Genomic DNA, 11,548 nt, shown 5'->3' with positions numbered 1-11,548 from the left:
CCCCACGAGTGGGAACAGCTACTTTGTGTACTCGGGCTCTCGGCCATGGGAATTTTGGAGTGAGACTGATCATCCTTTTTTATTTTAGATACTACCCGAAAGCTCTTAGGAAACTATGAGTCTTGTTTGCATCAGCCAACTGGAGCCCAGTATCCAGGATACCCTTACCTGGTGATATGGAAGTCTGAGATGCAAGAAAGCGGCGCCAAGTAGTAGGGCACACTGGGCATGCGCTTGGGGAAAGATGGGCTTTATTCCGGAAAAGGTTCTGCTTGTGGACTGCTGCTGCTGTTGCTGCTAAGTTGCTTCAGTCGTATCCGACTCTGTGCGACCCCATAGACAGCAGCCCACCAGGCTCCCGCGTCCCTGGAATTCTCTAGGCAAGAACACTGGAGTGGATTGCCATTTCCTTCTCCAATGCATGAAAGTGAAAGTGAAGTCGCTCAGTGGTGTCCGACTCTTCGCGACCCCATGGACTGCAGCCTACTAGGCTCCTCCGCCCCTGGGATTTTCCAGGCAAGAGTACTGGAGTCGGCCTGTGGACTAGAAAATATTTAATATAATTATTTGCGTTCTATTCAGATTTTGTACAGTGAGGGAACCTTCGCAGGCTACATACAGTCCATGGGGTCGGAAAGAGTCAGACAGGACTGAGCACGCAGTCAACCACAGTGAGGGAAAGGTGTGCTAGTTATCTCCGTGATTTAAAAAGACGTACAAACGGTACGTGCTGATAAGTTAGGGTGATGACTTCTTTCGTGCTACTCGCGGACATCAAAAATCTAAGAAAACCAAAACTTAACAATTTTTTTTCTTGTTAAAAGTTGTGTCAGGACCATGAGAAATTTACTCACGACTTTATTTTAAAGAACATTGTAAACTTGTTTTTTTTTTCCTCGAGATTTTTTTTTACAACCAGATTTTGTTTGCTCTCCTTGTAAATTCTTTTTTCTCGGTAAGAACCATGTTTATGGGGGGGGGAGGGGGGAAGCCCCACAACCGTTAGGTTTATAAGGGAAAAAAATGAGGCTAATTCTTTCTTGATTTCGTCTTGTCTCTGAGTATAATTTTCTGATTATTTTTGTCGGAACCCTTTTCGGTAATTTATTAATTTAGGCATAGCTGTGAGTCTCTACTAGGTTTCAAACAGATACGAAGTATATGAAAGTGCGCAAAACATGATCTCTGGCGTTTAGAAAAATCAACAATCTCAATGGGAAAACTAATGGAAAACCGAATGATTTGTAATACAGAGTGGTGAGATGACAGGGTTTACCAGTTTTTACCCGGCGTTTAATTACTCTTACTAGGCTGTACATTATTTTTTCAGTATCAGGTTGTGAGTTGAATTTAAAAACAATTGTTTAAAGTCTGGAACCCTTCTTCCACGTGCAAGCCATTAATAAGAATATTTGTTAAACAAATAACATCCACGTTGAAAGTTCAAATTCCCAAGGTACTGCAAATTATCAGAATTTTGCTTTTTAAAAGGGTAAGAGGAGGATCACAGGCTCCTGTTAAAAGAAAAAATAAACGAAGACTGTTTCCGCCCGGTTTCGAACCGGGGACCTTTCGCGTGTTAGGCGAACGTGATAACCACTACACTACGGAAACCTGCCTACGAAGGGTGGTTGAGAAACTCCCTCATAGTTCTCCATAGCTCTGTTGTACCTTGCGGTCCACAGAGCTAGCCGTAACTTTTAACAAAAGAACAAAGAAACCCAAACGGGAAATACCCATATATCCAGTTAAACAGTGCTACCATTTCTGGAATTTACGTACATTGTGTTCAAAGCCCCTAGTTAGAAACTGGGCACCCGTTAGTTGGCCCTTCTTTGAGGTTTACTTTCTTCTATGGAAAAGAAGTGTATTAGCTTGTTTGTTGCTGAGTGTCTCGGGTGTGTTCTGGGGCTTTGGCTGGCTAGGAAGAGGCTACTGCGCTTGGATCCTGGAGTCCTCGCTCACGCAGGGGCGGTGTGGGGTGGGGTGGGGGTGGGTTACCAAACTCCCCAGCCGTGAACTTAGCTTCTAGAGAGAAAGCGACGCTTTCAGCCTCTGGTGGAAGGACGTGTCGTTTGGTTTTGAAATTCCTTCCTTGCTTCTGTACTAGTTTTAGAGAGTACTTAGTTTTAAAATCTTCTATAGGGTGTGCAAAATTCAGGTTTGTTTTTTTTTTAATCAGACATCAAGATGCAGTTTTTGCCGCACAGCGTGCATTTTCTAAGCCTGAACTTCTTATGACCTAAGTAATATCGTTTACCCTGAAAAGAAGCAGATACACCCTGATACCTTAAAAATCAGTAATTTTTTAGGGAATGAGAGTGAGCTTCCATATTACACCAGGGGTGGGGACTGGAGGAGTAATCCGATGGGATTACTAAAAAAAATTTAAAAGTGAGATGGCACTATTTCGGTTTTGAGTACACTTTGTTTAGAAACCACGGGGAAAGAAACAAAGTATTGCCGATTATGTATAGATATAATTTATGTTAAACCCACTTTAAATCCTGGCACTTTCCCCCTTTTTCCTTTTAGAAATTGACAAAGTTCTCTTTCAAGAATTTGAAAAGCATGAACCTTGCCCCGCCTTATACTACACTTTCCTGGTTCAAATCTCTGCACCTTTTGTCGATTTCAAGGGCGCATCTGATAACTTCCCGCAGGAGCCTGGACAGGCGTGTATGTATTAACCAGAATGTAGATGGTAGAGTCTGCCTACAGTGCAGGAGACCCGGGTTCGATCCCTGGGTCGGGAAGATTCCCTGGAGAAGGAAATAGCAACCCATTTCAGTATTCTTGCCTGGAAAATTCCATGAAGGCGCCGGTATAGTCCATGGGGTCGCAAAGAGTCGGACACGACTGAGTGACTTCATTTTAATGACGTTGAGAAATAAAAGGTTTTACAGCTCATGGAGGTATTAGAGATAGCCTTTAGTGAAGCCTTTTTTAATTAAGCTTTTGGGCAAGAAAGTCAGGTTTTCCTGATATTGGTATTCCTGGATTCCAAGGGGGTGAGGAGTGGTCCAGGCCGAGTGAGACGCAATTGTAGGTGGCACTTTAGAGCGCACCTTGCATCCATTGAGTCCTCTGCCTGGGACTCTCTCGCCCCCAACCCCTCCCCCGGTCCCCTCTACCCCTTCCTTATTCCGCCCGGCTCAGTCCCGGTGGGGCGGTGCCAGGGCCTCTATGACGCGGGGTTCCAGGAGCTGAGACCCCGCACATCACTTTCCGCGCTCTCCGCGCAGCCCGCAGCCAGGGCAGTCCGAGCAGCCAGGAGACAGGAGGCGGCGGCGGCATGAGCTACTACCAGCTACCAGTGGTGATCGACAACGGCTCAGGAGTGATCAAGGCGGGCCTGGCCGGGTCCCGGGAGCCTCAGTTTGTCTACTCGAACATTGTGGGCCGCACCAAAGGCCTGACGTGCGGCGTCGAAGTGTGCGTGGGAGACCAAGCGGAGCACCGGAGAAGCTCGCTTTCCATCAGGTACCGCCTTCTCCCGGCGGGCAGGACCAGGTGGAGGGGAAGGCAGGAGAACGCAGAGGAGGGACCGAGGCTAGAGAAAGGATAAGAAGCGAGTAACGAGAGTCTCTGCCAGGCAGCGTTATTGCAAACGCTTGAGCACAAATCTCTGAGGGTACCACATACCTAAAGAGTGAACATTATTTGCTCTTTGTATCTATTCGAATATAATCAAATGTATAAACATTATCGTTCATAAAATACAAGTTCATTTAGAAATGTTAATTCCTGGTACCTTTGTCATTTGGGCTATTTGTTTTCAGCTAACTGATATGAAAACTACTATTATGTGAAGATTTCCCTATTTTCTTTTTAATTAAAAAGGGTATTCCAAAGGGGCAGGGAAGATGGAAATCAACAAAAAAATTTCAGAGGAAGGTAGTTAGGCTATTTTTGCTGGCAGTTACCATCTCTAGAGGCGCTGGCAGTCACCGCCCATAAAGGGATACTGTTAATAAATATGAGGATTAACCCAGGTTTGAAGAGAGTAAAAATTGGTAACATTTAAAGCTTCCATTTATATTATTGCTCTTCTTACAGCTACCCAGTGGAACGTGGTCTCATTACTTCATGGGGGGACATGGAGATCATGTGGAAGCATATCTATGACGACAACCTCAGGCTAAAGCCCTGTGATGGCCCAGTTTTGATTACAGAGTCAGCACTGAACCCACTGGCCAATCGGCAACGGGTCACTGAGGTGTTTTTTGAATATCTGGAGGTTCCTGCCTTCTTTATGTCCATCCAGGGGGTGCTAGCTCTCTTTGCTGCTGGCTTCACAACTGGCTTTGTGCTCAATTCAGGTGCTGGGGTTACCCAGTGTGTACCCATCTTTGAGGGTTACTGTCTGCCTCATGGTGTCCAGCAGCTAGATCTGGCAGGTCTTGACCTCACCAACTACCTCATGATGCTGCTGAAGGAGAATGGCATCATGCTGCTTCGTACTTCAGAAAGAAAGATCATCACGGACATTAAGGAAACCTATTGCTATGTGGCAATGAACTTTGAAGAAGAAAAGGCCAAGAAAGCTGACTGTATAGAGAAGATTTACCAACTACCTGACGGGAAGAGGTTCAAGCTCCATAACCAGCTCTTTTATTGTCCAGAGGCCCTCTTCTCTCCAAGTCTTATGCACCTTGAGACCCCTGGCATTGATAAGATGTGCTTCAGCAGCATAATGAAATGTGATGCAGATCTGAGGAATGCTTTTTTCTCCAATATTATCCTTGCTGGGGGATCAACCTCTTTCCCTGGTTTAGAGAAACGTCTAGTTAAGGATATAGCAAAGATGGTGCCTGCCAACACCCCTGTGCAAGTTATTGCTCCTCCAGAAAGGAAAATATCAGTGTGGATGGGAGGTTCTATTCTTGCATCCCTGTCTGCCTTCCAGGACATGTGGATCACTGCTGCAGAATATAAAGAAGTTGGATCCAATATAGTACACCAGAGATGCTTCTGACTACAGATAACATGGTTAGGAGAAAATGTTTTGAGCATATGTGATAGAAAACTTTGGATATTATATGTTTCTGGGAAAACAGAAATTATTTCAGTTACTTGAATGTCCATGTCTCTCCTGCATTTCTATAATGGGGGGAAATAATGGAGAAGCAGTCAAATAACAGATGCTTACTGAGTTGAACCAAATTAAATGCTCATGCTAAGTTGCTTCAGTTGTGTCTTCACTCTTCATGACCCCATAGATTGCAGCTCACCAGGCACCTCTGTCCATGGAATTCTCCAGGCCAGAATACTGGAGGGGGTTGTCATGCCCCACTCCAGGGTATCTTCCTGGCCCAGGGATTGAACCCATGTCTCATATCGCTTGCATTGGCAGGCCAGTTCTTTATCACTAGTGCTACCTGGGAAGCAAGTTAAATGCTAGAGGAGACATTATTCTTGGCCTTGGAGATCTCACATTTCCTTTAGAGGGAGAGAGCAATTTGTGGTACCACATAGTATGTGCCAAATGAGTGATATAGCTTTCAGTTTGTTGAAGTTTATGAAAGGAAGGTTGCTATGAGGGAAGATTTCATAGCAGAGGGAAGCCATCATGAATAAGGTAGCATTAGGATGGGCATGGCAGGGTGAAAAAAAAAGGGCAGATATTCAGAAGAGCATAATGGAAATGAGTAAGAGTCTAGATATGAGGATGAACAAAGCATATTCAAGGCATGTTTAATACATTGGTTTAGTTAAAATGAAGAGCTCTTATTGAGCAGACTAAGAGCAATGACTAGGAATGTAAATTAAGGCCAGAGGCTGGAAGGCTTTGTTTTAAATGTTGTATAGGCAAAAGATTTGAAAACAGGAGACATAAAGAAATTAAGATGAATGTGGTGGTAGTTGGGAGGATAAATTGCCCTGGGAAAGGCCCTGTAGATTCAATGATCAATTAAAAAGTTATTAGTCTAGATATAAAGAAGTCAAGTCTCACACTCAAGATTATAAGCAAGAAATGAAAAACTGACAAGTCTTGGTGCTTCATTAGTTATGAAGGGGAAAGAAGGGTCTGAAATGACCAAGATGGCTGAGAGAATGTTGGCAGTGTTGACATGACTCAAAGTGTAGTACCTGCCCTGTGCAAAGCACTGTGCTAAGCACAGTAAGTGCTCAATCAGGGGTCAGATTGTGTCCTGTGGAATCCAGCAGTTCAGTGTAAGAGATGAAATTCATACCCGCTACAATAAGATGCAAAGTGGGTTACTGTCCTAAGAGAAATGTGAAATGGGGTTTCATAGGAGGGAAAACACCTTGAGTGCTCAGGAAGACTTTCTGATAGATTTGGCTTTGGGGCTGAACTTGAAGCTGGAATATAAATCTAACAGATTGCCTATCCCTCTGAATTTAGGGGCAGTATATGTGGATTCAGGTCCAGGCCCTGCCAGCCTATCAGCTGCATTTCAACAAATTGTTTAAACATTTTGAATATCAATTTCCTCATTGGTAAGTGGGGTTGCTAATCCTGATCCCTATCTGTTTCACAGGGTCCTTATGAAATACAAACGAGATAATGATTCTATAAGCGCTTTCAAAATGTTACTTTGCTTATAGAATTAGACAATTTATAGGTCCAGTTCATGCTAATTCCTCCGCAGAGTCAAAAATCGATTGTGTCCTTCAGCGCACATTATATTACTTGAACTTTCATTGATCACAATTTATGCAGGCTTTTCTTTTGGTTTGCTTGTCTTTCTCCCTTACTAGATACGTTCTTAGAAGACGAGTTGTGGGCTTTCTCTTCATCTCTGTCCCCTTCCCTCATGACTTCTATAGTAGGTATGCAGATATAGAGAACTGATGAAAAGCACACTGATGGCAGAGGGAACATTAGGGCAAAAGGCTCCAAGGTGTACAAATGATGGTATGTACAAGCAGCAGGAAGTAATTCAGTTGGCCTGAAGGAAACATTTGTGAAGAGGTGCATTTCATTTTTTGAAATGTGTTTCATTTAAATGTGTTTCCCATTTAATTAATAGTGATTGTAAGCCAAACTACTAGATAGCATATGGTGTAGAAAATGATTATCTGAGAGCAGTTTTTGAACATTTGGTGAGGTACTCACTACATTCACAAGCACTGTAGAGAGAATGATCCCAACCCCCTCACTTCAGAGTTCTTAAAGTACTTTTTTCCTGTAAGAAATCTCAGCCAACGCGTTACCTTAATTTAAACTTCAACAGCTCAGAGAGATGGGCAAGACAAGTAGTATTCTCATTTACAAATTAAGAAGCTGAGATTTAAAGAGATAAAGAGATAAAAATTTAAAGTGATTCCCAAAGTAGTTTACTGGGTTAACTAACTAATTTAACTGTGGCTTCTTAGGCAGTTAACCCAACAACTAGCCTGGTATAGACTCCAGCCTCTTAGGATTATGGATGATCCTTTTCGGGAAATCTAGGGAAGGGAAATGTGAAAATTTTCGTTTAGTAGTTTTTGTTGTTCCCGTATCAAATCAATCCCCATAACATTTTACTTTTCTCTTATATAGAGGTGCCAATAGTAGCAGCTCCATGGAGTTTACCCAATTGAAAGTTCAACTTTTAAGATCAGCCAATTATGTGAAAAACAGCATGGTACCAGCGAATATGAAAACCTGGTACAATTTATGGTGCATTGTTCTTTCTTAACGTGATCATGACACATCAAAGCAAAGTCCATGATTGAAAAGCCTTTATTTCCTAATAAAAGGGAGATTCAGTTCTTAATGTTAAGATCAAGAATGAAGTAGTTATATGTAATAAAAACATCCTCTGCTCAAAAAGTTGAGAGGACAGTCTGAGGAGAACAGGTTAGGATCTCAGAGGCAGCCTAATGAGCAGAACCAAGATTCTGATTTACTCGTGCTGCTAGGGAATTTATTAAACCTCTCTATCAAATGTGATGATCAGAACTGAGCATCATTGTATTGGCCCTGAATTTTTTCTAAGAACTCCATTTCTTTAAGATGATATCGTGCGCCGTACCTGGTTTTTAAGAGGTGGAAAACAGCGCTCAGAAGCACTCAAGTTAATTTTCAAGTCACAAGGTCAGACGTCGGAAGTAAAATATTCAAATCTGCGGATAAAAAACGTGGGGTAGGGCGGCGACTATCCTTTTGGCCGGAAACAGAACTTTTGGAAAAAAAAAATTGCGAGACCGGTTATCGCGAGAGCCGCTGTGGACAGGCTCGGCCAATCAGCGTAGGCGCCGGCTGCTGCATTCATAAGGAGACGCAGCCGGCGGCGCGGCGGGTTGCGGAGGGTGGGCCCCGGGTTGGTGGCAGCCATTTCTCATCTAACCCTAATTGAGACAGGCGTAGGCGCTGTGCTTTTGGTTACCGCGCGCTGTTTTTCTCGCTGACTTTCAGCGAGCGGAAAAGCCTCGGCCTACCGCCATCCACCATCCAGTCTGCAACAAACAAAAAATGTCAGCCGCTGGCTCGCTCACCTCTCCCGGGAACCTGCGGTGGTCCGCCCGCCCAGCCCCAGTGCCCCGCCTGAGGCCGCGGTCGGCCCGGTGCTTCTCCGGAGGTGTCCATTGCCGCCGTGAAGAGTTGGGCTCTGTCAGCCGCGGGTCGCTCGGTGGGCCGAGGCATGGCTGTAACCGCAGGGAAAGGAACGGAGTGGGGTCCCCGCGCGCGGTGCGCTTCCCTGAGCTGTGGGACTTGCACCCGGGACTCGGCTCAGACATCTGCAGTCTGAGGGACTGCGGGGGGCGCGGGAAGTAGGAGGGTAGCGGGGGGGTCTGTTTTCTCCCTAAATGGAGGGGGTCCGACTGTGTGCGTTTGTCTTCCCTGCCATCAGTGGACTTCGAATCTTGCAGATTGGACCGGAGAGCGTGCAAATAAACTGTCAGAAGGACAAGTGGAGGCAGCTCAAAAATCCGTCCAAATGAATGGGCAATGAGCCGAGTAGTCGGCTATCTTACAGGTTTTTTTCCTCCTCCCCTCCTTTAGTTTTATTGCCCTTTATCAGTGTATCACAACCTAGTTCCTGCTCTGCAGATTTTGTCCAGGTTTTTTGCCTCTGCAGAACTTGATCCCCATCAGTCCTGGGATGTGGAACAGCGGTGATTTTTTGTATGTGTGTGTGAGATCATTAATTCATATTTGTTAACAGGAAGATCTAGTGTGTTCTCAAAACAGTGGAAGTCATATTCTTTAATGGTCGTTGCTTTTCATCTTTGTCTCCATCTTTGGATGCAAAGTATTAAGGGACGATAGGAATTTAAGAAGAAATCTATGCCCCCACGTGCAAGAATTAGGTTTCTTTGCCAAAAGGGAAGGAAAAAAAAAGAAAACGGCCCATTAGGAAACAACCAACAAGTCATCCTGCCCTCTTGTCATAAAACCTAACTTTCAAGTTATGTGAGGATTCATCCGAAGTCAATGAAAACATTTTAATTGGCGAGTAATTGGTTTAGTGTTGTAGTGGTTTCTGCTGTCCAGGAGAAGTGCATCAGCCATATGTATAAATCGGTCCCACTGTCTTGAACCTCCCCCAGCGCCCCACATCCCACCCATCTAGGTCATCACAAAGCACCAAGCTGAGCTCTCGGTGCTATACAGCAGCTTCCCACTACCTACCTTTTGATATTTTATACATGGTAGTGTGTGTGTGTCACTGCTGCTCTCTCAGTTTGCACCCCCACTCCGTCCGGATTCCTACCCTGCAAACGCGTTCAGTACCATTTTTCTGGATATCATACATATGTTAATATATGACATTTGTTTTCGGCTTTCTGACTTAACTTCACTCTGACAGACTCTAGGTTCATCCACATCACTACAAATGACTCAATTTTGTTCCTTTTTATGACTGAGTAACATTCCACACACATATACACACCACATCTTTATCCATTCATCTGGACATTTAGGTTTCTTCTATGTCCTGGCCATTGTAAATACTGCTGCAATGAACATTGGGGTACACGTGTCTTTTTTGAATTGTGGTTTTCTCAGGGTATATGCCCAGTAGTGGGATTGCTAGGTCATATGGTAGTTTTATTCCCCGTTTCACAAGGAATTTCCATACTGTTCTCCATAGTGATGGTATCCATTTACATTCCCACCAACAGTGCAAGAGGGTTCCCTTTTCTCCACATCCTCTCCAGCTTTTGTTTGTAGACTTTTTGATGAGGGCCATTTTGACTGGAGGCCTTCACTCTCTTAAAACAGCTATTCTGGTAGCAGTTGCTGGGAGAGAGTAGCAGGCAGCCTGCATTACAAAGGCAATCAGTGTGATACCCTGTTGGGATCTTGACCCTTGAAAAATAGATCAGGAGGACCATGGGAGTATATGTATTTATTAACATGTCTAGCATTTCATCTTATTGCCTGAAGTAGGTCCCTCAGTGTTGTCCAATACAATTCTTATCCTTCAGTTAAGAAATGTGGGGAAAACTGCACCGTTCTTGGTAATGTTCTCTGTGTAAGAAGCAAAAAGAATCTTCCCATCAGCATGGTTTTGTGGAAAGAACATGGAGTAAATTAGTGAATGAGGTTCTAGTTCTGATTTTGCTAAAGATTTTTCTAGGTTTTTGAGGTAACTCAGCTAGCTTTACTAAGCTTGCATTTACTCAGAAAGGGATCTCTTAAGATTGCTTTTGAAGACTGCCAGTGTTCCTTGAACTATAAATAAATAGATGCCTTTTGTTCCTGCTCCATCTAGTGGTCCTTTTGCTTCTCCACATTTACAAAATTTGTGATGGAGGCTGGTCTGAAGTGAGCCTCCTGCTGGGGAGGTTCTTTCTCTCTCTCTCTTTTTTTTCTGTTTGGCTGCTCTGTAAATCAGTGGGGTTCCCCAAACCCATGCCCCCTGCAGTGGAAGTGCAGAGTCTTAACCACTGAACAGTTAGGGAAGTCCCTTTCTCTTTTTTAAAAATTTTCTTTCAAAAATTTTTTTATATTTTAATTGAAGGTTCAGTTCAGTCTCTCAGTCGTGTCCGACTCTTTGCAACCCCATGAATCACAGCACGCCAGCCCTCCCTGTCCATCACCAACTCCCGGAGTTCACTCAGACTCATGTCCATCGAGTCAGTGATGCCATCCAGCCATCTCATCCTCTGTCGTCCCCTTCTCCTCCTGCCCCCAATCCCTCCCAGCATCAGAGTCTTTTCCAATGAGTCAACTCTTCGCATGAGGTGGCCAAAGTACAGGAGTTTCAGCTTTAGCATCAGTCCTTCCAAAGAAATCCCAGAGCTCATCTCCTTCAGAATGGACTGGTTGGATCTCCTTGCAGTCCAAGGGACTCTCAAGAGTCTTCTCCAACATCACAGTTCAAAAGCATCAATTCTTCGGCGCTCAGCCTTCTTCACAGTCCAACTCTCACATCCATACATGACCACAGGAAAAACCATAGCCTTGACTGGACGAAACTTTGTTGGCAAAGTAATGTCTCTGCTTTTGAATATGCTATCTAGGTTGGTCATAACTTTCCTTCCAAGGAGTAAGCATCTTTTAATTTCATGGCTGCAGTCACCATCTGCAGTGATTTTGGAGCCCCCCAAAAATAAAGTCTGACACTGTTTCCACTGTTTCCCCATC

At 44.2% G+C, this 11,548-nt stretch overlaps 1 protein-coding gene and 1 non-coding gene across 3 annotated transcripts in view; one reads left to right on the top strand and one right to left on the bottom strand.

Moving 5' to 3' along the window:
* Positions 1–5,192, top strand: part of ACTRT3 (actin-related protein T3) — a 5,672-nt gene extending 480 nt beyond the window's left edge. The window contains exons 1-4 of one of the 2 annotated variants that reach the window (XM_010835214.1): positions 532–955; positions 2,536–2,679; positions 3,246–3,483; positions 4,060–5,192. In XM_010835214.1, coding sequence (XP_010833516.1) covers positions 3,296–3,483; positions 4,060–4,978 — 1,107 coding nt within the window. In that variant the 5' untranslated portion in view covers positions 532–955; positions 2,536–2,679; positions 3,246–3,295 and the 3' untranslated portion in view covers positions 4,979–5,192. Of the gene's footprint in view, positions 1–531; positions 956–2,535; positions 2,680–3,245; positions 3,484–4,059 lie in introns of those variants that run through there. The other variant, XM_010835213.1, reaches the window with a different exon arrangement.
* Positions 1,542–1,614, bottom strand: TRNAV-AAC. The gene has a single exon. It is a non-coding gene; the product is annotated as a tRNA-Val (tRNA).
* Positions 5,193–11,548: the final 6,356 nt, after the last annotated feature.

This window comes from Bison bison, unplaced genomic scaffold, assembly GCF_000754665.1.
Source record: "Bison bison bison isolate TAMUID 2011002044 unplaced genomic scaffold, Bison_UMD1.0 scf7180017864040, whole genome shotgun sequence".
Classification (NCBI taxonomy): domain Eukaryota; kingdom Metazoa; phylum Chordata; class Mammalia; order Artiodactyla; family Bovidae; genus Bison; species Bison bison.
Note: the sequence above shows the minus strand (reverse complement) of the source record. Positions and strands in the feature narration are given on the sequence as shown.